A 27,399-nucleotide genomic window follows, 5' to 3' on the forward strand; every position below is an offset into this window, starting at 1 on the left:
TTTTTTCTTCTATTCAACTTCCTTCCTTTTTATAACTGCCAGAACTGACAAGCAAGGGCTGAGAGACAGAGGCACCCCAGAGGGAGAAACGAACCACTGCCAGTAAGTTCAGATACCCCGGGGAGATTGGAGATCACAGGGGGAAGGGAAAGGTGGGGAACCTCTGGATCTAAGTGGGTGAAGCTCTGCACTTTATTTTTCCTAGGAAAGGGTCAGAATACCTTACTTAGAGATTATCCTATGACAAGAAGTGATGTGGCAGCAGCAGGGATGGTCTTGGGAAGGGAAGTCACAGTTGAGCTGTAGCAAATAAGTCAGAGATAACGCTGCTGAGGGCAGACACCTGCCACCCACAGCCAAATTTCTTAGTGATGGGCAAAGGTAGAGGCTGTGTGTGTGTGTGTGTGTGTGTGTGTGTGTGTGTCCAGGGAAAAGTGACTTACTAAGATAAAAGCAGGCACCAGGACAAATTTAGGAGTGGTTGGAAAACTGTAAGTCAAACTTGATATGGAACATCTCAGTGGATGGTGGGTTGGGTGGGGTGGAGAAGTGTGGTTTCCTGTTTTTAAGCAGACTTTAAGAGTAGCAAAAAATGACTTGGTGTTCTCCACCAAATCTAAATCCCTCTTATAGATGTACTTTTTGGTGATTTAAGGGGAATCTATAATATATATAAGCAGCCTTCATAGAGTACAACAGAGTTTAACAATGAAGCCAGATGTGCCGGTGGGGCACATTGTTATTTAACTAATCAAACATGCTCTCCTAGTATTTTTAAGATTAAAGAGAAAACATGTGAGCTGGGCAGAGAGATAAACACTGTGCTTGCCATATTTTCATCCCTTTACAGATGAGAAGATTAAAAACTGATCAAATATGATAATAAGCAAAAAACACTCCCTTACACATACAAACTGTATGAAAACTCAGGCTTCTGAAAATTTTTAAGAAATTTAGCTCTTTGCATGATAGCATCATGGATCATTTTGATGCGCCTGGTCACTTCACAGGGTGATTAATGTTTTAGCACTCAATAGCTATGTGACCTTGGTCAAGTCAATCATCTCTTTGAGTCTCAATTTTCTCATCTGTAAAATCTATTGTGAAGATCACGATGATTTCTATCTTTTATATTCCATATTATTTTACAAACTTTTAAGTACTTATAGAGTCCCATTTTCCATCTTTAAAATATATTCTGTTTATATTTTAATCCAACCTGTAATTAATCTCTAAATTCGGTTATTAAGATTGGATGTTGGGCTAGTGATTTCTTGTGATAGATTTAATTCTTCCCGAGTTCTATATAGGTATTTGTAGGGTGAGGGGCTTATATCATACTGTACTACTTGCAGTTTGAATTGCTCACAGGAAAGGTTTCTAGACATTGAATTCATCTTTTTGTGGCCTAATACTGCAGGGATGTTAAAAAAAATACATGTGTTAGGAAGAAAAGCAGGGAAAATAATGATTTTTTTATGCATTTTGTTCAATGTTTTTATTAATTTTGCCATAGGAAATACATACACATATGTTATACATACACATGTCACAGAAACAAACAGATTACATTAATATAATGTGTTAGTTACAAAATGTTAACTATTCTATGAGTATAGAGTTTAGTGAATCTAATCCTCAGCCTTGATGTTAGATGGATGTGTTTTATTCATAATAATAAGAGCAGGAATAAAATTGCCAGGTATCCCACAGGCTGCTCTTATGCTAGAACTATATTTTTTTCCGCTTCAGTCTTTAATAGGTAGGGATGTGTCACTATCCAAGGGGATCCTAGTATGAAGAATTCATTTACCATTAAAGTTAAGCCAGGAAAGTAATTTTGTAGGAGGAGAAAGAGCTTGAGAAATTCTTCAAAAAGCAATGTGACTTGAACAACACAGCCAGCAGGGATAGAGTGTCTAAGATAAGGAAAGGCAGGAACAACAATTATCTAAAGAGGTCCTTGCTAGAGTTTTTCAATCACTTGACTTAGGCAAACTATTTTGTTGGTGCTAAGTCCTCATGTCTTCAGAAAATCCTAACATGTTTGAGTTCTCTATCCAGAGAGTAGTTGAACTAAAATTTTGATTATTTAAAAGTCTTCTTTTTCAAACCCACATAAACATCAAAAATGTATTGTTATTTTCATATTTAATGGATATTATCAGATCTGCCTTTTAACAAATATCAATAACTATTATTATGATTGTTTAGTTGGTATCTTTATTACTGTTTAACTAGTTTCGCTCTTCAATACATAGTTTCTCTTTCCTGTGGTTTTTCTTGCTTTTTATATATAAATAATGAATATTCTGAGAAGAAGCATCAGTCAAGAACAGTGACTTGGTACTAGCAAGAGACAGTAAGAATAGAACTCAGCTTAAAGTAGTTATGCTACTGAGGGTTACACTACACAGTCAAAATTTTCTTAGTTTTCTGCAGATCATCTCTGCCTTCAAGCCTGAATTTCATGATTCTGGCTTAGCTCTAACCCTTGGTCATCTCTCCTTTTCTTAGGATGGGAGAAAAGAGCAGTTGGGGAGACTCCCTTGTCTAGAATAACCCTGGAGAAGCATGTTGGAATGCTGCTCGAGAGGTTGTTTAGTGAAATTTCAAGAATATTACAATTAATTATAATATATTAAATTAAATAATAAAATAATATTAAAAGAAAGCCAACTTCTCAGGTCTACCTAGGAGCAGAACCCTAGACTCTAGACTTGCAGATTTTCAACCATTTTGTGTCATGAAATCTATGGATCCCCTTTAGAACAATGTTTTTAAATTTATAAAATAAAACAGGACTGTAAATGAAATTCAATTATATTGAAGCACAACTGTCAAAATATTTTTAAAACAAGTTCACAGATTTCCAGGATCAGGTTCTAGGTCCCTGCCTAGAATTCATTGGTCTTCTAGGGACAAGCCTTAGAACAGTTGCTCAAAAGGTGTGTCTTAGCAAATTTTTATAACTGTGCCAAGAAACCCCTTCCCCAACTCTGAGACTTCCACTTTTCCTAGCTCTTGTCCCCAGCTCGAGTTTGCAAGCTGCTCTCTTCTGCTTGCTGCTCAGGAGACTTGAGAAGGAAAGCCTTTTTTCTCTCTCCGTCTCTGTGAATCCTCAAGAACTAAAGAGAAAGGATGCTTAGGGGAAAGGGAGGTTAAGGAAAAGCAAAGGAATCTGAATGTCTTGGTAATGGCCAATTGCCTGGGGAAGCCTATTCTGTTAACTACCTTAAACATTCAGTAAGCTTTGATTCTTCACTGCAAACAGTAATGTGTCATGAACAAAATAATAATAATTACCTCAATAATAGTAAAATTATTAATTAGTATTATTTTTATAATTCTATTATAAGAACCCCTGCATTAGATGCATACTCTGGCCTACATTTGTATCAGCAGAACTGAACCAGAATTGTTCCTATGTTCTGGGATGGGAAATAGGACTGGCAGGATTGAGAGTAAAATGAGTACATTTTCTTAGACACTCACCCCCTGGCGTTTACTTCCTACAGTTTCTGCATTTTCTACTTGTACTCAAGAGGTAATTAGGTCTTCTGCCCTATAGCATTTGCTCCCTTTCTTAACAGTCACTTTCTATAAAATATCCTGTATCCTTCAATGCACTCTAATAAGCTGTTTCTGGGATTCATCTTGGCCCCTCCAAGTTATAATATTGCTCATCATGATTTCCTCCCTTAGCTATGATTTTGTCCTCTCCACTGACATTTCTCAGCATCCACAAATGACCTCTGGCCTCGATTAAGAAAGAGAACAGCAAATGAAATCTAAAATTAAACTTAAGAATGTAATAGTTCCATCCCTGCTCTAAGATTTTATTCAGATTATAAACAATCCTCATAATTCCCAGAACCCCTTGTCTGTTTCATATTCCTCAAAGAAATAAGTTCTATTTTTGCAAAGGAAATACTGACACATCCAGAGAGTACATTGTAAATCTTGTGGGAATAAAAATTTAATGTCCATTCAGTCAGTTCCCAAAGTTCATTGAGGCTGTACCTACACCACCCACCACCCACCACCCACCACGACAACAAGTAACAGTAAAAACAACAATAACAACAACAAATAAGGGGAAAGTGAGGGGATGGACTAAAATAGTGGTCCTCTTAGAATGAATTAGCCATTGTATCAACCCTAACCACAACAGCCAGGGTGACATTCTACTTGGTTTCAAGTGTATAAAAATTGTTTAAACAGGTCACCAAATTTAAAAGGAAATACAGGATTTCCTATAAATCCCCTACTCTCACCAGTCAGCTCAGCCTTCTGATTGGGAGGAGCCAATACTTGTATTTTTCTCTTCTGACTGTCACAGGAAAAATGCGACAGTAAAAAGTTTGGAAATGTCCCACATTGTCTGACCAAGGTTGTTTTGCAATAAAACCATTATTAACCTATTTACAACTAAACCAGCTGGAAAAGAAGAGACCTGTTCTCTATCATTGTTTTGCTTAATAATAACATACATATATGTTTTTTCTAGAAACCAAGTAATGGCTTTAGGCAGGCCATACTTATTTATATATTGGTCTGTGCTAGGCCAAATTTGTGGCACATTTAAACTTAAGTTTATTTAGTCTTTCTGTCTAACCTGAGGGGTATAAGTCAGTCTCTTAGCACTCAGTGTTTTTTGGGTAAGGAAAATTTTTTTTTAATTGGGTAAGAGTCAGGAACAAAGTTATGTTTATGCAAACCAAGAGCAGAGGAAAATGGAGAGTTATCTGGATAATTTTAAAATAAATGCCTTCACTGAAAACAAAATAAAACAAAAAACCTTTGCTGCCTGAATTTTCCTGATTGGGGATTAATGCAAGTCTAACTTCATTCTAGAAAATTGCTGTGCATGGAAGACTAGGTGAATTCAACAGGATGAAAGGAAGAAAAGATGAAGTTTAAAATTTTTATGCTTTGATGACTATATTCCCCTCTTCCTCTTTTATTTATTTTCACAATCATTTGCATTTGAAATTGGTTACAGGGTGGGAAAGGAAGAGAAGGCAGGAAATAGAGCACTTAAAGGATGATAGAAAAGGAACTTCCTCCAAACTACTGAGCTTACTGCAGCTTGTAAAGAATTTTTCATAGAAATTATGAAGAAAGAAAGCTTTGTAAGACTGTGTATATTCAGTGAAAGCAAAGAGTGTTTTGAGAAGTTGTAAGGTCTAGTGAGAAAAGAACCAAAATTGGAGTCGAGACATGAGTTCTAATCTCTGATTTGAATTTATTAATTATATGACATTTGGCAAATCACTAGGCCTCTAAGAATTTTAGTGGCCACATGTAAAATGGTCATAAGACTTTTATCTTGTTCACAAATTTGTAGTAGAGATTATAGGAGAATGCACAGACACATATACACACATACACACACACACAAAAGTACTTTGTAAAGAGGAACAGAAAAATAAAGGAGTTTTATCTTTAAATCCTCAATAGAACCTAGCACAGTGCTTTACATATGATATCATACTTAAAGAATATATATACCCAATAAATTAATTAATTATATAAACATGTATATAAAATATGTTTTCCATATGTAAAAAACCACAGATTGTGTATATTCATAAATGGTATACATACACATATAGATATATGTATATATTGAAAATACATACATACATACATGAATCAGCATGGCTTAGTAGCTAAAGAGTTGATCCTAGAACTAGGAACACGAGTTCAAGTCTCATTGGTGAGACATGCTTACACACTGCATGATTATAGGCAAATCATTGAACCTCTTAATACTCTAGGCAGCCCTCTGAGACTGAATACGTTCCTTTCAAAGAGACAAAAAAAATCATAGGTTGAAGTCCTAACTGTAAATGTACATATATGGCTTTATCTACATATACTTATGCTCATTTGCACATATATGTGCATATAATATGCATGAGATACATATATTTTATATACATACACATGCACATAATGTGAAATAAAGAACATAATTCTGTCTGAGGCTTTGGAAAAAAAGTTGTATTATTCAAAAGGAACTCCTATGGTGATATATAATATTTTAATAGTAACCATATATTAAATCATGAATAACTAGGCATTTCTCTGTATAATAAATAACTGAATTTCTAAATATCTAGAATTAAAGATATGGTAGAGTATTAAGAAAAATAATAGATAATTTTAGAGCTAAAAGGGACTCTGAATATCAAGTAGCTCAATCCTCATTTTTTATTTATTGTTTTATAATATGAATTAGTACTTTAAGTCATGAGTGTTTGCAGGTTAACTGTAGTAATTCATGATCTATAAGATCATCTGTTATTTCTATTCTTTTTAGTCTGTTTTTTTATTGTCTTTTAAAAATTTATCAATTTTTTTCACCCAGCAGCCGCTTCTTAACAAACATGTGCAAATAATTCCCTTGCAAAGTATATTCTATGATAAATTGGTTATTTATGAATTAACATGAAAATGTTCCCTTTAATTTTGAGAGTATAATGTTTTAAGTTTTACTACTAAATTTGGACAACAGTTTCATTTCATCTCTCTATTGATAATATTTACCATGTTATATCATTTAAATATATTATCTTTTGGGGCCCTGCCCCTTAATTTGTCTCATTCTCTTACATTTCATTTTCTTTTAATTCTTCTTATTTATCATGCCTTACATCAGTACCATCACTGTATATTTAAGAAACAGATCCAGAGAAGTCATCATTTATATAAAATCACATAACTGGGAAGTAATTGTTGGACTTCAACTCAGGTCTTCTGATTGTCAATCCAATGGAAAGAACCACCCAGAATGAAATAAGATTAAAAATAAGGTGCATTACAATGAAAGCATTGTTCCCATTTTATGTGAGCATTTTCTCCCCTCTCTCAGTTTCTGTTCATGTTCTCTCCAACTCTACCAAGAACCTCTTATATCTTTAACATTTGAAAATGTTGAAAAGATGAACAGTTCCTTGGCCCCAGCCCTTTCTGAGTCATGGGTCCATCCAGAGCTTCTAAAACAGAGTCGTCATTCCTTTAACTGCCCAACTGTGCCTCATTTTGCTGAAAAATCTCAGCCTTGAATCCAGCTGTCAGAACCTGGGAGAATTTGGCAGGAGGAGGTAGGATTTGGAAGATTTGTTCTCCCTTTTAACTTTGTTACTTAACTGTTTAATCCATCCTTACAAGCACATTGCCTTGCAAACTTTGCACACAACTAAATACTTTATAATATTTTCTGAACCGATTTGAAAATGAAAAATTTCCTGAATTATTCGGTGTTTTTTTCCTAACTTCTTAATGACTATAATGATTTTCTCCCTTGTCTCACTCAGCTTTGTATAGAAAGCAGAGAATCATAGAATCTTAAATTAGGTTAGGGATCTTGGGCAGCATTTAGTCTATGGATGAGGAAACTAAGGATCACTGAATCAAATATGTGGTGATACGATTTACTAAATCCTCAATGCAGGATTTTGACTCCTGAAAGGCTGGATAGAGAATTAGCTTTCGAGCCAGCAAAACTCGAATTCATGTCTGAAACATAACAGCTATGTAACTCTGGATAGGTCATTTAATCTCCCACTCTCACAGATTGCAAATAGTAGAAAAGGTGTTTAAAAGGTGCTTTGGTAGAGGGAATTGTTCCCTACATGAGTGGAATCACTTTTCTATTACTATTCTGATCCAAATCCAGTGTGAGCTTTTTACCACCAAGATCTCTGGTCCATGTAGCTTACTATCCCACCCCCAACCCTTATCTTATTAGAATAAACTAGTTCTTTGTGATATACTCCTGAACTTTCCCTGTCAATATTACATGATTCTCCTCCAATTTTCCTCTGACCCTCAAACTCATTTAATGATAAACACTAGCTTTATTGTACTATTTGGCCAAAAATAATATCTGTTTAGACATGATAATATAAACTTAAGAGATGAAGGAGACATGAGATCATCTGCAATCTCACTCTCCTGGCAGTCTAGCAGTAGTGAAAGGACCCTTGCACTTCCATTCTATTGCCACATATGAGAGATTTCTCTCAGAGCCTTTATTCTAGAGTTACTTCATATTCTGAGCTCCCACATATGCCTCAGACATCCTTGGAAATCACCAAATAGATAACTATCTTTACTGAAATGCTTTTTAGCTTCTACCTTGTTAATCTATAAGATTAATGAAACCAACTACTTTCTATTGCATCCATCCACAACACTCAACATTTAGCCACTTCATTTTTAAGTCTTTAATACTGTTCAGGATGGTCTCTGTTCTTTTCTTCGTTAAGTATCTCTTGGAAATTTGACTACTTTTACTTTAAAAATCATTTTAATGATGCCTTTTGCTTTTATTTCACCTTAATTTCCAAGCACATCTCTTCCCTCCACTCTCAAGTGAGTTTTCCTTTACAAAAATACATTAAAAGAAAGTGAGAAAAGATCGTTCACCAAAACTAAACATCTCAAATGCAGTTGACAATATATGTAATATTCCATATCCATGCCCTCCTACCTTGGCCATTAATGGGAAGAAATGTATTTTCTCAACTCTTCACTGGGGCTGAACTGGGCCATTACAATTATATAACACTTAGTTTCAATTTTTATTATTACTCTTTCAATTTATATTTGTAGCCATATTTGTAGCCATGTTATTTTCCTGGATCTATTTATTTCTCTCTGCAAAGTGGGCAGGGAATCAGGAGTAATTTTTGTAATTCAAATCCAGCCTCAGAGACCACCTAGCTGTGTGATTTTTAGTCACTTAAGCTTGTTTGCCTCAGTTTCCTCATCTGAAAAATAAGCTGGAGAAAGAAATTATAAATCACTCCAGTATCTCTGCCAAGAAAACCCCAAATGAAATTCCTGAAGACCCAGACATGACTGAAAACAACAAAAATAATTTCATAGAAGTTTTCCTATGCTTCTTTGAGTTCTTATTTGTAACACCATAAGCCACAATAATATTCTATTATATTCATGGATGTGTTCAGCATTTATTTATCTAGGAGTACCTGTTTGATTTCTAGTTCTATATCATACCCATGCAAAAATGCTGCTATGAATATTTTGGTATGTATGAGAACTTTCTTTTAGTCTTTGATTTCTCTGGAGGTTACCCGCTCGCAGTAGAGAATCTGGATGAAAGGATTTGAATATTTAATTACTTTTTTACATCAATTTTAAATTGACTTTAGAAGGATTAAACTAATTTATAAAATTTATTAAGAATGTATTAGTGTGCTTGTCTTCCTGTCATCCTTCAAAACTGGCTATTCCCATTTTTATCAGACCAGTGTTTTATTTATGAGGTAAAATTTCAGCAGTTTTTTGATTTGTATATTTTTTCTTATTAATTTGGAGCATTTATCTGGTTGTTCATAGTTTGAAAGCCTCCTTTTGAGAATTTTTGGTTCATTTCCTTTGACATTTTAACCATGGTGGAATGACTTTGTCTTCTATGTATTATTAATTCCATGTACATCCTACATACCAGACGTTAGAAATATGTAATGCAAAGTTATTATTGGTGGAGTTGTGAATTAGTTCACAGTTTTCTCCAGTCTGGAAAGAAATTTGGAATTATGCAAATAAGAGAACTAAACAGTGCACCTTTTGATCCAAAAATTCTACTGCTGAGCATATAAAACAAAGCATCTCTATATTAACCAAAATATAATAATAACACTTTTATGGTAGCAAAGAACTGAATCAATTAAGTCTTTTAGTCACTTTTTAAACTAAAATTGTAATGGAATCTTATGGTATCATAAGAAAAAATAAATATGACGAATAAAGAAAAAGAAAAAATTACATAAACAGGTGCAAAGTAAACAGAGTCAAGAAAGTAATATATACAATAAATCAAATAATCAATAAATCAAGCATGAAACTATAGAATATTATAAGCATGAAACTATTGAAAATAAATGTTATAAAGTTATATACAACAAGACTGAGCCTTTATCCTCTTTATGCCTTGAAATTGCATTTATGGATCTTGTATTGACTTGTAACTTGATAACCAAAGTATTTTGTACTTATTCTGAATGATGTTTCCTCTCTATTTTTGTCTCCAAGATTTTATCCCTATGTAAAAATAATGACATTTTTGTGGATCTATTTGGTATACTGCTACTTCATAGAAATTGTCTCAATCAGACTTTTCCCTAATTTTCTGGTGTTTCCTAAATCATCTGCAAATATTAACAATTATTTCTTCTTTGTCAATGGTTTCCCCTTTAATTTCATTTCCTTGTTATTACTATTGCTAGCATGTTTAGAGTTACATTAAAAATACTAAGAAGATAGTGCTTTTTTTACTCCCATCTTTATTTAAAAAGCTTCGAATGTTTTGCTACTGCAAATGATGCATAGTTTTGGAACACACACATTTTTATGTGTGTGTTTAATTTGTATGTATTGTGTCATAGAAGTGACTCTTGTATGTTTATACTTTTTAGAGTTTAAGCATGAATAAATGTGTTTTGGGAGTCTTTTTTGCCGATGCTGTAATCATAGTTTTGTTTTTATATGGCTAATTATACTAACTTTTCTTGCTATTGAAACAACCTTGAATTCCTAACATAAATCCAACTTGGTCATGATAAATATTTTCTTTGTTAGGAATTTGATATTTTTGCATCAGTATTCATCAATGCCTTAATTAAGAATTTTGGTCTATAGTTTTCTTTCTTTACTTTCATGGATTAGTTAATAAAACCACATTTGCCTAGAAATAAATTTTGTATAATGCTTTCTCTATTTTATAAATAACTATAAAGCAGAGGTTTTAAATTGATCTTTCAATTCTCCTTTGCATCTGTCTTAGACCAGGGTTTTATTTTTTGGTATCTCCACTATGGCTTCTTAAATTTCATTTTCTGTGATTTAAATTGTTTCATACCTCTATTTCTATTAAGTCCCAAAAGCAAAACTCTTGAGCTCTAAGTGATTCTCAAACTAAGGCAAGAGTTGCCACAGGAGCAAGCCACATGTTTCCTTCCTGTGCAGGAAACAGACCTGTGCATTGCAATTAGAACTGTTTTCTGAGTTATGAAACACTGATATTTTATTGTCCTTTTAAACTAACTGAAAAGGAATTGTTGAGCCAAGATATGTAGTTGGAGGATTTTAAAAATTATTCTGTAAAAAGATCCTTTTTCAAGTCTGAAGTTTAGTTTAATTTCCAAATTGTTTCCCTAATTTTATTTCTAGTTTCTTAGAAAACAAAAGTGATTCTTGATAATTCAGCTCAACAAATCTCCTCTCTGCTCAGGTTCTTATTTTTTTCTTTTCCATAATCTGACAAATAGAACATAGAGTCATAAGTAGAGATATAAAGACTTTAGAGGCTATCAAGTCCAAATTCTTCATTTTATAGATAAGGAAATTGAGACCGACAGGTTAAGCAACTTGTCCACCTTTACAATAGATTGTAAATGCCGTTGGCCAGATTTGAATTTATACCTTTTTTACTTCAGATCTAATATTGTTTTGCCACCATACCACCAAATAACTGTCAGAATGGACTATACAAATATCTAATTTAGCAATATTTCATCCTATAAATTGCTATTATTGTTCAGTCGTTTTTCAGTCATATCTGAGTCTTTGTGACCCCATTTAGGGTTTTCTTGGCAAAAAAACTGGAATTGTTTGTCATTTTCTTCTTCAGGTCATTTTACAGATGAGGAAACTGAGGCAAACAAGGTTAAATGACTTGTGCAGGGTCACATAACTAGAAAGTATCTGAGCTGGATTTGAACTCAGGATGGGTCTCCCTTACTCTAGGTTTAGAATTCAATCCACCTTTACAACTCCATTCCAACCAATATCTTCAGAGTGATTTCATGTAACTACTCATCATTCACTCAATATTTCAACCAAATAAGCCAACTCTCTGTTCTCTATAGATAGTATCCAGTCTCCCATCTTTGCACAGACTGTTACCCCATGCTTGGAATACTCTATTTCCTTACCTCCTCAATCTTGGTATTATTAGCTTTTTAAAGTCTCTTTAAAGCTTAGTTAAGGCCCTTCCTGATCATTCCAGTCATTACTGCCTCCCCATCTCACCACGAAACTACTCGGTATTTATTTTGTATATATTTTCCTTTTATTTGTATACGTGTTGTTCCTCTCCACCCCCACAATAGAATGCAACCTTCTTGAGGGCACTGCCAAATAATTTGTATAGTAGGTAACACATATTAAATTCTGTTGAATTGAACAGAATTCTCTCATTGAATCAGAGCAGGAATCATAATTGTAACACAGCACAGATTCTTCACATCTACTGACAATTTCCTCTAGTTAACCACTTTCTCCCCTCTCCGTGAAGCAGATCACAATGACAGAAAAGGAACCTGAGCCACATGTGGAGGAGGAGGAGGATGACCTGGATGGCAAGCTTAATTACAAGCCCCCACCTCAGAAGTCTCTGAAGGAGCTGCAGGAGATGGACAAAGATGATGAAAGTCTTGCCAAGTACAAGAAAACTCTACTAGGGGATGGACCGGTGGTAGCAGGTATGTGGTGAGGATGGAATCTTCAGTATATTGCATTTCTACAAGCAACTAATAAACCCAGAGATCCTTGGGGACATGCCCCTGGAAAAGGGCCCTCCACTAAATAATGGGTACAAGGTTCCTAATGGAATTAACCTTTTTTGTTTTAGGTACAAATAACTAAGTGGCATATGAAAAATTGGAAATGCCCTGGAGTTACACTTGGAAATAAAACTTTCTTTTTTGCTGTCTTTCCTTCTTTTTCCCTTTTCCGCAACCTATCCATTTCCCTTCTTCTTTCCCTCTTCATCTTTTCCCCTCTTTTTCTTCTCTATCTTTCAACCCCAAAATCCTGGCAGAGCCTCTCCTGGTAACCCTCACTAGGCTGATGAAGCATTCTTCATGACCTTTTCCACCTACACTTCCCATTCCATACAAACTGGCCTGCTAATTAGCAGCTGGGCACGACATTCCATCCCTTGTCTGTCTGGAGGGAGCTCCCTCATTTCCAAATCCCTAGTTTCCTTCAAAGGACAGCTACAGGCAGCTGTTGGTACTTTCTTCCTTTTGAAATTACTTTTCTTCTACTTTGTAATTATTTATTTTTATATATGTATATTATACCTCTACCCATTTGAAGGCAGAGATTATTTCATTTTTATCATTACTTCTGCCTCTGATAGTATAATTCATAGAAAGCATTTAATGTTTGCTAAATCAAGTTTTCACAGAAAAATATTTTCTCTGTCTCAGGGTCTCTGTCTTGGTGTCTCTTTTTCTCTTCCCTAACATATACATATCTAGCATCTCTATACCTTTATCAACTACTTAATATTCGTTTTTGGATTCTGCAGATCCGACTGCTCCCAATGTAGTAGTCACTCGACTCACCCTAGTCTGTGACACTGCCCCAGGACCAATCACTATGGATCTCACTGGTAAGTAAATCTATTTGCCTTCTTCCAGTGAACTTGACTAGAATCTGGGGAGGTAGTTGGGGAAAGTCTTTCACAAAAAGGCAAATCATCAATGGATTTTCTATAGCAAAGAAGCCAGTCAAGTAGTTTTGTGATATATAGAGGCCATTAGAAATAAATTGATAATTTATTATCCACAGAATACATGTCACACCAAACTCAACAAAGACCCCTGTGATGACTTGCTTCTGTCTTTTTAAACAAATTGCTAGGTTTGGAGCACAAAACCATTTATACCTTTCTGTTACCTTCATTCTATTATTCTGAAAAAGATGAGAAAGAATTTATTTTCACATAACCAGGCTGCTGATGGAAAAAATATAGATAATTCAGTATTCACTTGAAAGTTCCCTCTGAAACTATTGTCTTTGTTAAGAATAAAAATTTATAAAATTTTAAAGAAAGCAATTCACTAATGAGGCCACATAGGGCAGACCTAATACATTCTATATGTATCCAATGGGAATAATAGTATGATTTCTGGTGTGAGAAAACATTCTGCCGACCCAATAACTCTCCCATTTATTTAATAATGCCCCAAATCCACTATGCTAGATTCATTCTTTAACTTTAGGCTATGATACTTGGAATGATGCCCTTTTCTTTACTCTATTGCCTCTAGGATAAAATATAAAATTTTCAGCCTGGCCAATTTCATTTTTTTCTCCCACCTTCCTTCTCTCTCTTCCAGTCAAATTGTCATAGGAGCTATTCCCTCTATGAGCCATTCGAATCTCCTACCTCCATACTTTGTATATGTGGTCTTCCCATATCTGTAATACAGGTTTCCTCACCCGTATTATAGAATCCCCTTGGTTGCTTTCATGAAAGCACACATCAGGTGCCTTTTCCATATAGGAGGCTGTTTTATTACTTCTCTCTTCCTCTTGAAAATAAACATTATACATTTTATTTATTTCTCTGGCTACATGTTGCATTATTCCTCCTAGAAAATGCAAATTTATTGAGAGAAGTGATTATTTTGTTCTTGGCTTTGTATCTCCATAAACTAGCAAAACTGTGGTACATTGGTGCCGTTGTTAATTGTGCAAGTCATGTCCTCTTCTTCATGACCCCATTAGAGTGGTTTGCCATTTCTTTCTTCAGTTTATTTTACAGATGAGGAAACTGAGGCAAACAGAGTTAACTGACTTATCCTGCAAGTTCACAGAGTTAGTATCAGGTCTTGACTCTCAATCAGGAGCTCACTACCCCAGTACGGAGTAAATACTTAATCACTTTTTGTTTAATTGAATTGAACTGAACTGAATGGATTAGAGCTTTAGAAGGACTTTAGAGGTCAAGTCCAAACTTGGAATGAAATTAAGAGCACCATTTAAGATTATCAGTTTAAGATTTTAAAACTAAAACAAAACAAAAAACAACCTTAAGACTCAGAAAAGGACCTTGTTAATTTCTGAGTCTTAAGTTGTTTTTTGTTTGTTTTTTCTTAAGAAGAGGAGGTTGAAAATATAAATTCACTATGTATGCCTAGGAGAGGTACAGGAAAGTTGCAGAACCAAGAAGAGCAGGTCACAGAAAACAAAACTTTGCCTACTTCACAGTTTTCTTAGCATCAAATCAAAAGTCTTACTCTTATGAGACAAAGGAACCGACAATTCTAGAATAATAGGCTTGGTGGAGGTGTAGGGGCAGAGTTGTAAAGATACACACTTTACCATATAAGGATTTTTTGCCAGAGGGAGGAAATAAGAAATTGAGCAGATATGCTTCCTGTTCAACTGAAACCACCAGAACAAGGCACAGTACTGCAAACAACTACCCCAAAATGCTGTGTGTCTCTCCCAGAAAGAAATTCTCTCTCTTACTAGGCTGTAACCTCTTCCTGTGTGAAATACTCTAACTGTTAAAAGAGGCAGTTTTCACTTCACAAAATAAGATCAAAGTCAAAAACAGAATGAAGAAAAGGGAAAAGCATACCTAAAAATGCGTAATACAACCCACATGGTAGGTTTTATACACTCAGCCAAAATGTACTTACCATGTTTAAAGTAAGGGAAGACCACACTCACATGACAGAGAAGAATAATCAATAATTTTCCATTTCTCTGTCTAAACTACCAAAAAAAAAAAAAAAAAGGAAATAATATTTTTTCTTTTCCTAATAAGTTACAACTTTGGTATATTAGTGACCAATAATAAGTTATGCCATGTTTCCATAAATCTTTGAAATTCTCAAATATACTAGAGAGTCTGTCTCCTTTCCAATTTCTCTTCTTCATACCTGCCAAATTAATAACTCCAAAAACTCGGTACTAACTATTCCACTCCTCTCTTCAAGCTTCAGTGGCTCTTTATTGCCTTTAGGACAAACTATAAACTCCTGTTTAACATTCAAAATGTGGCTCCAAACTATCTTTCTGTATTGATTCACACCACTTCCTTTCACACACTCTAGAATACCACCTACACCAACCCATTTAGTATCAGCTATAAGTGATATCAGTCTTTCACTTCCTTATTCTTACGAGGCAGGGCCCTAAGCTCAATATAATCTTTTTCTCTCAGAAGACCTTTAAATGTCAGCTAAGGTACCTACTTGAGGCCTTTTCCTGGTCCAAAATCCTGGTCACTCCTCCAAAAACTCAGTTTTGAATATTGGTATTTTTCTTATTCCAAAATTGCTTTGGCTATAATAATAATATGTATATAATCCCATCTTCCACACCAAGTCTTCTCCAGGACTATTTAATACTAGTTCCTTCCCTCTATCCTGCACATTTTGTTTACATATGGTTGTTTGTTGTCTCCCCAATTAGATTGTGAGCTCCTTGAAAACAGAGGCTGGTTTTTGCCTTTTTTTATGTTTCCAAAACTTATATAATAAATAGGGTTTAATAAATGCTTCATGACTTATCTCATATGACTTGTTGACTTTATCTCACAATTCCATAGACATTTTTACTCTTTATAGCATTTTAGATATAAGGAAACTAGAACTCAGAGGCAGTAAGTGATGACCCCATGGTCACACATAGTAAGGATCAAAAACAGCAGTCAGCACCAGTTCTCTCTTGATTCCCCCTCTTCTCACTAGACTATTATTCTAAGTAATCAGGATTCATATATAGTATATGTGTGTATATATGTATACATAACATACACGGATTAGATATGTATATATACAATACATATACATATACACTAAATATACATATGCTAAATAGATACAAAATAATTTTGGAATAAGAAAAAAGACAACATGAATAACTGGGTTTTGGGGGAGTGACCAGGATTTTGGACCAGGAAAAGGCCTCAAGTAGGAACCTTAGTTGAGACTTAAAGATATTCCAAGGGAAGAAAGAAAGGAGGAAGAACATATTGAGCACTAGGGCCTGCCTTGTAAGGATAAGGATTTAGATTAGATAGAGTATCTTGTTCAAGAAAAATAGTGTACGTAAAGTAATTGCAAACTTTAAAGCTATAATGTTTTATTGCACATGGATGACCCATTTGTTCTTTTTGGGGCTTGGTTTTCACATGTCTAAAAAGAAGTGTCGAGAATAGGTGATCTCTGAGGTCTAAATTCTATAACTATGATCATAAATTATTTTGAATCTGCTTTCACAGGAGATCTTGAAGCTCTCAAGAAAAAGACCTTTGTGCTAAAGGAAGGAGCTGAATATAGAGTCAAAATTAATTTCAAAGTAAGTAGTTTGAGTTGGGGGTGTTGGTATTTATGATATATAAATTATTTAAGGAATTTTATATCTTGCCTTGCCCTGCTTCTCTATGGAATGCCCTCTCCCCCAGCACCTCAGACACTTCTGCCTATAGAAATCAGACCCATCAAGTGTTATAGAAAGTCAGGTACACCACCAGGGATGGACAAGAGTCAATTTCAACTGGCTTACAAGAGTCAATTGTTCAATTTTCTTGTGAGCAATTTTGCTTTGGAAATTGGCAAATACTATAAATCAGGGCTTGAGTTGATATTTTGTTGATTTGTTTGAAGATTAAATAATAATAAAATTATATATAATTTTCACCAGAGAGCTGCTTATTGAACATTTACCAATATTTGTTGAATAATACATTATTGGTAGCAATGTGGATTGGTTTGACCATTTTAGAAAGCAATTGAGTAGAAAAAAATGACAAAGAAATGTCAAGAAAAAATGATCAAAATGTCCTCTCCTTTGATGTATGGGTGCCATTGCTAGGGATGCAAACCAAGAAGATAAATTATAGACAGGAAAGTCCCATAAAGATCCAAAATATATCATTTTTTTGTAGTAACAGAATTGGAAGCAAAGTAGGTACTACCAACTGTACAATGACTAAACAAATTTTGTTACATGAAATGTTGTTAGATAATACTATGAAGAATGGAAAGTATTACATGCAATGAGGCCAGGTAATATAATCTGATCCAGGAAAACGATATATACAATGTCTACAGCAATATATTGCTGGAATGGGAATGGAAACAACAATAAAAACAAAAAACCCACAACATAATGCTATATAATTATACTGAATAAGCCTAGTCTTAAAGAAGAGAGGAGAAGATGAATCTATCTTTTCTTTGCTGATCTGGGAAAGAATGAGAGTAGAACATTTTATATACTGTAAGATTCTATTGCTGTGTTGGTTAGTTTTTGGTTTTCCTTTTTTGTTTTTGCTGATTGCAAATTCAGGGTTTTTTATTGAAGCTTTTTATTTTCGTATTATATGCAAGGATAATTTTTCACCATTGAACTTTGCAAAACCTTGTGTTCCAATTTCCCCCCTTCTCCCCACCCTCTCTCCTAGATGACAAGTCATCTAATATATGTTAAACATGGTAAAAATATTTGTAAATTGTTGGTTAGTTTTACAAACACCTATTTCCCCTCTATCATTTATTCTTTGTTACAAGAAGTAGTCCTCAAAGATGAAAAGATTTTCATATTTGGAAAACAAAGGCATAAAAATGTTACATAATAATAATAATAATAATAATAATAATAATAAAAGGAATTTGCCTGTCCTTCAAAGAACATCTCAAATATTACCCTCCTCTAAAAAGGTTTTTCTGATTTCTCCATCAGAGTGGAGTCTGAGTCCCAAGGCACAATGAATTATACCACTACATGGTATTTATCGCATGCTGCCCACCTGCAGTTCGTATACATGTAACTTCTCCCATTAGACTGGAAGAAGTATTTTGTAGTTACTTCTGGACATGTTGCATACTCCCAGACTATGATCTCCTTGAGGGCAGAGACTTGCTTTTTTTTTAATTTTCAGTGTTAATACCTAGCATAATGACTGGCACATAGTAGGAATTTAATAATTGGCTGAATTAAAACTAATTAAACGCATCATGCAAAATATTTCCAAGAGGGAGTACTAATAATTGAGAGCATCAGTCAAAGTTCATAGGAGCTGGTACCTTAGTTACACTTTTAAAGAAAATAGAAATACACTGAGAAGAAGTAAAGAGATAGGACATTCTAGACTTGGGGAGCCACTTGTACAAAGCTATTCTACTTCCAGTAGTAAGTGGATCATCACATAGGGGAAACAGCTAGCAAACCAATTGGACTGGATCAGAAATAAGGTGGATGACCTCCAGAATGCAAGAAGGTTTTAAAGATCAGAATGATAATTTTCTATTTCATACTAGAGTTACTGAAGATTTTTGAGTAGAAGGATGAGATGGATCATAGAGCTAGAAGGAACCTACTGACACCCATGTTTTACAAAAGAGGAAATCAATGTCCAGAGAGACAAAGTGGGTTGTTCACCTTTCCTTCCCCAAATTAAAATGAACATGTCTTATGTTGCCCTGTTAGATAGCTGATCTAATGAAGTACAAAATGGGTGATAAATGAGATAATGCATCATTTCTATTGGGACTATTTGCATTTTTTAAAGAGAGACAATAGCCTTAACCTACAGAAAAAAATCTCTAATGAGAAATTTCAGGGCACTAGCCATGTCAGCACACATAAGGCTATAATGCTAACTCATTATTCAGAGGAGATGCTCAATAAGTAATTTTTAGTGAACTTAAAAAAATATTTGGGGGGAATGGGAAGAAAAGGAAGCTAAAAATCAAAAAAGCACTTAGATCCATTTTTGTAAGGTCTTGTTGTGGCTGGCTTTTAGTAAGGTCTGGCCTTGGGTACAGAGCAATAATAACACTCCTTTAAAAAGTGACTCAGACCTTGCTATGGATATTTTTGTACAAATAAAACTTCATTTACTGCAATAACCTGCTTTTGTAGCTTTATAGCTTTTTTGTTTTGCAATACTGTTTTCTAAAAAGACTGTAGTAATACAAGTTTGATAAATTTTGAATTCAATCAATCAACAAGCATTTATCAAGTGCTAATTAAGTCAGGCACTGTTCTGTTTGGGGTACAAAAAAAGGTAAAAATCACAGTCTCATTTTAGGAAACTCCTAATGAGGAAGAAAACATGAAAATAATGAGGCACATGTAAGATTTTCACATATAAGATAAAAGTTGAAGACCTTAGTAGCTGAGAGGATTGGGAAAATCCTCTGACAGAAAATGAGATTTAAGTTTTGAAGGAAGTCAGGTAAACAAAGAAACAGAGATGAAGAGGAAGAACCTTTTAGGCAGGGGTAACAGCCAAAGGCCTGAGATGGAAGATGGAGTATGGGGTAAAGGAAAGAATATTGGATCATAGCAGTGAATAACTGGAACAAAACACTGGAAATTTAGAAAAGGGACAGATAATGAAACTGTTTTCATAACTTATTGGTAAGTTTTCATTGAAAAGTAGAATGAAAGTGGCAAATTTGAGGAAGGAAGGGATAGGGGAAAAGGAGAATGTAGAGCCTAAATCCATAAAAATATTATCAATCCTTTATTTACAGGGAAGGCAAGCATACCCCATACCAACCTCCACTCCAAACTCCATATTCACTTAGATTAAGTACATAATACTTTTCTCATCTTCATTCCCCTTTATGCACTTTGTAATTATATACTAACTAGTGTAAAGGAGGCTTTCTACCTGAACAGTGTTGAAACACTGAGTAGAATAGAAATTCTTAATCTATTTGTATAATAGACCCCTTTGGCAAGCCAAGGAAGTCAATAAATCTCTTTAGAGAATAATGAGTTTAAAGACATAGAACAAAATACATAGCACTACAAAGAAAACCAATTTTATTGAAATATAGTTATCAAAATATTTAAAAGTTCATCTAGGATAGCATCTAGAAATAGAGCTCCAACTCTGGAGTCAGGAGGACTTGAGTTCAAAGTTATCCTCAGACCTGGACAACTCAATCCCAAATGTCCCTTGCCCTCCACCCCCTCTCCAAAATTCATCATCCCATATAAGAATCTGGACAACAGATGGAGAGATAAATGTGGAGTCCAGTGGATCTGGGTTCAATCCTGTCTCTGATACATACTGACTCTGTGATCCTAGATAGGTCACTGAACTTATCAGGGTCCTCCAAACATTTGTCTAAGATTATAATGACGGGATCACAAATTTGGAGGGATGTGGGAAGCCATAGACTCCAACTCCCTCATTTTACAGATGAGGAAACTTAAGCAGACTTAATGGTTAAGTGATTTCCCCATGGTCATACTATTGTTTAGAAGAGATTTGAACTCAACCCTTTCAGCCTTCTCTTTACCTAGCTATTTAAAAGCAAAATTGCAGAGCAGATGCTGATTTGAATGGAGAATAGGAATACCTACCCAGGCGCTCCCTATGCTCATGAAATCACAAGTGTAGCCCAGAAGAAAACAAAACAAAACAAAGCAAAACACCTTAAAATCAAAGATAAATTGGACATCATCCATTTGATATATGACAGGCTAGTCACAAAGATTAGTTCCAGAGCAGAACCAAAACTAGAAAATATATAATTAAAACCCAGGAAGAAAACATTCCATGTTCCTTCAGGGTCCAAAAAAAATTTAAATACAACTTTTTCTGACATCTTTTGTTTTTAAGTCACATTAATTTCCAAATAAATTCTTGTTCTTTTCCTTACCCACATGTTATTCTTCATAATAAAGATTTTGAGAGGAAAAAGGAAAAAAAAAGCAATTCAACAAAATTAAACAATATGGTACCGATTTCTGACAGTATATGAAATATTCCACATATCTATAATCTCCTATCCTTCTAATGTGGAAGAAATAGGACTGAGTTGGGGAAAATGTTATAAGTTGGATATGATGGGTTTGAAATAATTATCAGACATCCAGTTTGAAATGTCCAAAGAGCAGTTGATGATATGAACCTAAAGCTCAGGAGAGAGGCAAGACCTGGATATTGCCTTTCCTTAGGGATATCTGCATAGAGATAATAATTATATATATTGGAGTTCACCATGATAATCACCAAGTAAGAGATTATTTAAAAATGCTTACAATTCTTTGAGTCAACTGTAGCTTAGAGGAGTCCATCCCACAAAGCAACCCCAGCTCTGGGGTCAGGTGCAACCAGTTCAGTCCTGGGGGAAGCTTAAACCCCACAATGCAGGTTTTTCCTATACCCTTTAACTCATGGATCCCATCCTAGAAGTGCAGAAAATGTACAAAAAAATTTAGATATGATTCAATCTATTTTCATTAATTTTATCTGACTCTTAGTGACCCTATTTGGGGTTTTCTTGGTGAAGATACAGGAGCGGTTTGCCATTTCCTTCTCCAGCTTGTTTCATAGTTGAGGAAACTGAGACAAACAGAGTTAAGTGACTTGCCTAGGGTCACACAGTTAGTAAGTGTCTAAGGCCATATTTAAACTTAGGAAGATGAATCTGGTTATTTGTTATTGGGGTCCTTTCTAGCAAAGGGTATTGAATGTGGATAGTAGATATTATATATAGTATAGCTGATAAAGTCCTCCCATAAAAGATGCTCAAACTATTAACTCATAGCATTGTATATTTAAAATGTGAAGCAGTAACTTACACAGTTATGAATTTCCTATAGGTAAATACAATTTTATAGGACAGGTCAACAGATAATTCATATTCAGATCAGATCTGTGTTATTGTGGAGTAGCTCACATATCCAAATCTTCTGCCAAATCAGGTTCTGAGTCTTTTCATTGCAGCCTCCCCCTGACAATGGCTGTCTTCTCCTCCAAGGAAGTCATACTTTCCAAAGTACCTCCCACTCCACTGAGCTCTCAGACTCACAAAGTAACTACTGAAGCTAGATATGCACTCATCTTTTAAGATATATATGTAATAGCATTTACACTTTTTCTATTATTGTTTGCTTGCATTTTTGTTTTTCTTCCCAGGTTATTTTTTACTAAAATCTGATTTTTCTATAGTATAGCAAGACAACTGTATAAATATGTACACATGTATTGTATTTAACATATACTTTAACATATTTAACATGTATAGGACTGCCTGCCATCTAGGGGAGGAGGTGGGGGGAAGGAGGGGGAAAGTTTTTGCAAGGGTCATTGTTGAAAAATTACCCATGCATATGTTTTGTCAATAAAAAGCTATAATATATATTTATTTATAAAGGCATTTATTATCTTTTTTCCAAATGAGAAATTAAAAAAAAATAAAACTCTCATTACAAATATGTATAATTCAACAAGGGGCAGCTAGGTGACACATGGATAAAGTTCTGGTCTTGGAGTCAAGAAAACTCATCTTCTTAAGTTTAAATCTGACCTCAGACACTTACTAGCTATATGACTGAGCAAATCATTTAACCCCATTTGCCTCAGTTTCCCTCGTATCAGTAAAAGAAGCTGGAAAAATAAATGGTAAACCACTCTAGCATCTTTCCCAAGAAAATTCCAAAAGAATTATAAAAGACTGAAAAGGTTGAACAATAATAACTCAGCAAAACAAATTCTCATATTGCTTCTGTTTAAAACTGTATGTTTCATTCTATATTTTAAATCCATCACCTTTCTGGATGGATGGGTTTTTTTCACATTTGGTCCTCTACAATTGTGGTTTCTCATTGTATTGATCAGAATTCTAAAGTTTTTCAAAGTTGTTTTTCTTATAATGTTGTCATTGTTTTATTTCTTCTCACTTTGCCCCCTATTGGTTCATAAAGTTCTTTCTGGTTTCTTCTGAAGTTTTTGATCGTATCATTTTTTACTATACAATAATACTTCATTATCTTCATATACCATAATTTGTTGAGCCATTTCCCAGTATTTGATATCTTTGATGTCTTGGCCCATATAAGGGCTCAGACCATCCAAAGGGAGCCTCCCACCCCCACGAAAATACTGAGATATGGAAGAAAGAAGCATGGAAATAAAGAGGTTTTGTTGGGGGGGGTGGACTTACTCATAAGGCCTGTCCTGTGGACAGCAGCACGACAGTAGTAGATTTCCTCACTACTCTTAGGCCAGAAATTATATGGAAATAGAACAAAGAAGGCATAGTGCCAGGGATGGCCCAGCATCACATGCACATTTTCCCATGGGATAGAACTGGTTTTTTTATATTTACAATTGACCATGATATTCAGGATCATGCTTCCACACTCTGGTTCCCACCGTACAAGCCAATAGTGGTAGAAATAAGTCAAAGGGATGCACAGCTTAGTAGCTTTTTGGACATTGTTACAAATTGTCTCCTAGAAAGTTCAAACCATTTCATAGTTTCAATATCAGTGTATTAGTGTGCCCATTTTCTTTCAGTCTCTCCAACACTGAGCATTTTCCTCCCTTCTCATCTTTGCCAGTATGATGGGTAGGAGGTAGAACTTTAATTTCTTTAGTTATTAATAATTCAGACATTTTTTCTTTAATGGTCATTGATATCTTGGATTCTTTCCTTGGAAAACTGCCCATTTATAATCTTAGGATTATTCATCTATTGGAAAATAGTTTTTAGTTTTATAAATTTGAATCAGTTCTTCATACACTGTTGGATATGAGACCTTTATAAGGGAAATTTGCTATAAGTATTTTTTCTCGCTTATCCATTAGAAATATTCATCTCTCAGGATCACTGTTCAGGGATCTAGGCTTATGGGAAGAAACACAAAACCAAGAGTCATCTAGGGATTTGTGTCTCACAACTGCCTTAGCAAGCACATATTCTTACTGCCATATGCATGTGGTGACTTTGCTGGGGTAGGAAAAGGCACATATTGGGGGAAAGGAGGTGAGAATGTGAAGGAAAATCGCCACCATCCCTCAAAGTCCAAAGGAAAGCTATGTCTCGATCAAGAGGTTGACTTCAAAAAATACTGGAAGCCAGGTCCATTATTCATTTATGTTCTTTAGCAGAGGCATTTGGTCTCTCCCCAAAGAACCAAAGCACATGAGTCCAGCTCCATGAGGTATGCTCTAATTGAGCATATGAAAGGCTGCTGTAATAGTGTCCAATAAGCTCAAAGGGGGAATAGTAGCAGGTAGAGTTTATATTTTCTGCCCTTTAGTTTCCATCCTCCCACTTTTTCAATTCATTTTAGTCTACTTAATCTCTTTCATCCTAAAACACTGAATAGAAAAACTTCAGCTATTTAAAATTGATGAGGAAGAGAATAAAATCTGTACGGTCACCATTTGTTTGACTTAGGATCACTTCCTTCTTGTAGGTGAACAAGGATATTGTGTCAGGGCTGAAATATGTGCAGCATACTTTCAGGACTGGGGCTAAAGGTAAGAGACTCCACATTTTCCAAACTCTATCTATGTGTAAACATTATTTAGTGAAAAGAACATTGGGCTAGTCACTTCTTAATTATTAATCCTTAGGTAAATCATTCAATTTCTTTGGGTCTCAGCTGCTTCAACTATGATCTAAAATTATCATGAAGAGAATGTAAGTGTAGGAAATAGGACATGACCCCAGCCATCCCCAACTCCAAATTTAGCACTGTATCTGCTACCCCACATTACCTCTATGAAGAAAAGACAAAATGAGAAAATGCATGGGAAAGCATTTGAAAAATAAAAATCCTTTTCCACATGCAAGAGGACGATATTATTATTACACAGACCAGACTTACACCAAAGCTATAACTCACTGGATTATTGAGATATTATCTGGTGAATCTGGAAAACAAAGGAAGTCAATAATTATTCAAGTATGATCAAAAGAGATGTTTTGTTTTGAATAATCTGGACTGACTATCTTCAGGGGTCAGTCTCTCCCAAAATTAAATGAACAAATGAATAAATAGACAGATGATAGAAACATAATTTTAATAAACAAATAAGTAAATAAACCCTGTTTGTTCTTCTTTTGACTATACATGGATTTATAGCATAATGCCAGATGCACAAGAAAAAAAAAAAAAAGAATAGGTATAGGAGGTCTACAATTACTCCTCCAGACCTATTAATAGCACTTGAAGAAATCCTTTTATTATTTTCTACTTGACTACCATTCAGATAACCACCCATTTAGATATGCTTCTCTGGATGGCCACTTACTCACTGTAGTTAATCTCACTCCCTGATCCATGGCTTTCTTTTTTTTCTATCAACTTATGATTGGCTTCAACTATTGATTCCTTATATCCAGGGCCATCATGGTCTTTTTAATTTTTGCCTTACCATTGATGTCAGTGGTCCTCTTGGAGAAAGAACGATGAATAATAACAACAATCAATTCCTTGTGCTTTTTCTGATGATCCAACTAATTAATACCCTTTCTCTATAAAAGGTCAATACTATGTTTATATAGAATAATTAAATTTTAGAAGCAAAAAATCCTTACAGATCATTTAGGCCAATCTCCTCTTTTACAATATTGGAAAGTTAAATTATTTAAATATATATAATATTAAATAATTATGTATATATAATATGTAAATTAAAAAATTTATATATATATTTATCAAGAATATACAATTTATTATTGGTAGCTAAAGGTTCATTAGACATTCATTTTATTACTAGTCTAGAATTCTTTTCATCCAGCCTTGGACACCAATAGTCTAGGACTTGTCTTTACATATTCTCCAAAATGTCATTAATACTGTCATTCTGAATGACAGTCTTCCTAATGAATTTTTCTTTCCTTTAGTGGACAAAGCGACATTTATGGTTGGCAGCTACGGGCCTCGGCTAGATGAGTATGAGTTCCTGACACCCCCAGAGGAGGCCCCCAAGGGTCTGATAGCCCGGGGCACTTACCACAACAAGTCCTTCTTCACTGATGATGACAAACATAACCACCTCACCTGGGAGTGGAATCTGTCCATTAAAAAGGAGTGGACAGAATGAGTTCCTTGCTCTCTATTCCCTTCCCACTCCCCCTTGCCTGTCGTACTGCTAGTGAATTATGTATTCTAAAATTCCACAGTTATGCTCTTCTTCCTGTGTGCCCCTTACCCAGGGTCTCCAAACTCTCCAACTATTCTCATTTCCACATGGCATCCTGGGAGATTTAATTGGTACAATTGGCATTTGGTACAACTTTGAGGGTAGTCCAGGCCTCTTTTCCTTCTGTGCTACAAACAATATACTCAGTTTCACCACAAAAGCAAAAAATGTTTAAATCCAATTTCCCTTTCTACTCCCTTCTCCTTTTGAGATTCTTTGAAAATCCCTAGTTTGACCAACATGAACATTTCATTCAGGTACCATTTACCCTTCCCATGAGCTAGTGAATTATATATAGAGAAAGAAAAGAGAGAGAGAAAAAGAGAGAGAGAGAAATTGAGAGAGAGGACAAAAAAGAGATAGAGAAGAGAGAAGAAAGAGAGAGAGAGTGGGGAGAGAGAGAGAGAGAGAGAGAGAGAGAGAGAGAGAGAGAGAGAGAGAGAGAGAGAGAGAGAGAAAGAGAGAGAGAGAGAGAGAGAGAATGCAATCTCCCACTAGCAGTCTACTTTCCAGGTGTTCCAGAACAAAGGGCCTTAAACTGCCTTAATCTGTCTTTATGAATAAAGCCACCTTGGGGTCTTCTATTTGTGAGCAAAACTGTAAACAATTCAATAGTTTATGAATAAAATTACTGCTGTCCATTA

At 34.9% G+C, this 27,399-nt stretch overlaps 1 protein-coding gene across 3 annotated transcripts; it reads left to right on the forward strand.

Moving 5' to 3' along the window:
- On the forward strand, positions 1-27,399 carry ARHGDIB (Rho GDP dissociation inhibitor beta). Of its 3 annotated transcripts, none has more exons than XM_074266690.1 (6): positions 1-102; positions 12,335-12,521; positions 13,355-13,438; positions 17,069-17,145; positions 25,021-25,084; positions 26,457-27,399. In XM_074266690.1, exons 2-6 carry the CDS (start codon positions 12,344-12,346, stop codon positions 26,654-26,656), a joined length of 603 nt encoding a protein of 200 aa, XP_074122791.1. In that variant the 5' UTR covers positions 1-102; positions 12,335-12,343; the 3' UTR covers positions 26,657-27,399. The 3 variants fall into 3 exon arrangements, with proteins under 3 accessions (XP_074122791.1, XP_074122792.1, XP_074122793.1); XM_074266691.1 differs by having other exon boundaries at positions 4-102; positions 12,338-12,521; XM_074266692.1 differs by lacking the exon at positions 1-102 and adding an exon at positions 7,013-7,112 and having other exon boundaries at positions 12,338-12,521.

This window comes from Sminthopsis crassicaudata, chromosome 5 (assembly GCF_048593235.1).
Source record: "Sminthopsis crassicaudata isolate SCR6 chromosome 5, ASM4859323v1, whole genome shotgun sequence".
Classification (NCBI taxonomy): domain Eukaryota; kingdom Metazoa; phylum Chordata; class Mammalia; order Dasyuromorphia; family Dasyuridae; genus Sminthopsis; species Sminthopsis crassicaudata.

What these genes read in the sequence shown, in the direction of transcription:
- ARHGDIB (XM_074266690.1), top strand. Translation starts at nt 12,344, where the DNA reads ATGACAGAAAAGGAACCTGAGCCACATGTGGAGGAGGAGGAGGATGAC. An exon ending in GGATGGACCGGTGGTAGCAG is followed by an intron (nt 12,522 to 13,354) that starts GTATGTGGTGAG and finishes TGGATTCTGCAG; the next exon opens with ATCCGACTGCTCCCAATGTA. An exon ending in AATCACTATGGATCTCACTG is followed by an intron (nt 13,439 to 17,068) that starts GTAAGTAAATCT and finishes CTGCTTTCACAG; the next exon opens with GAGATCTTGAAGCTCTCAAG.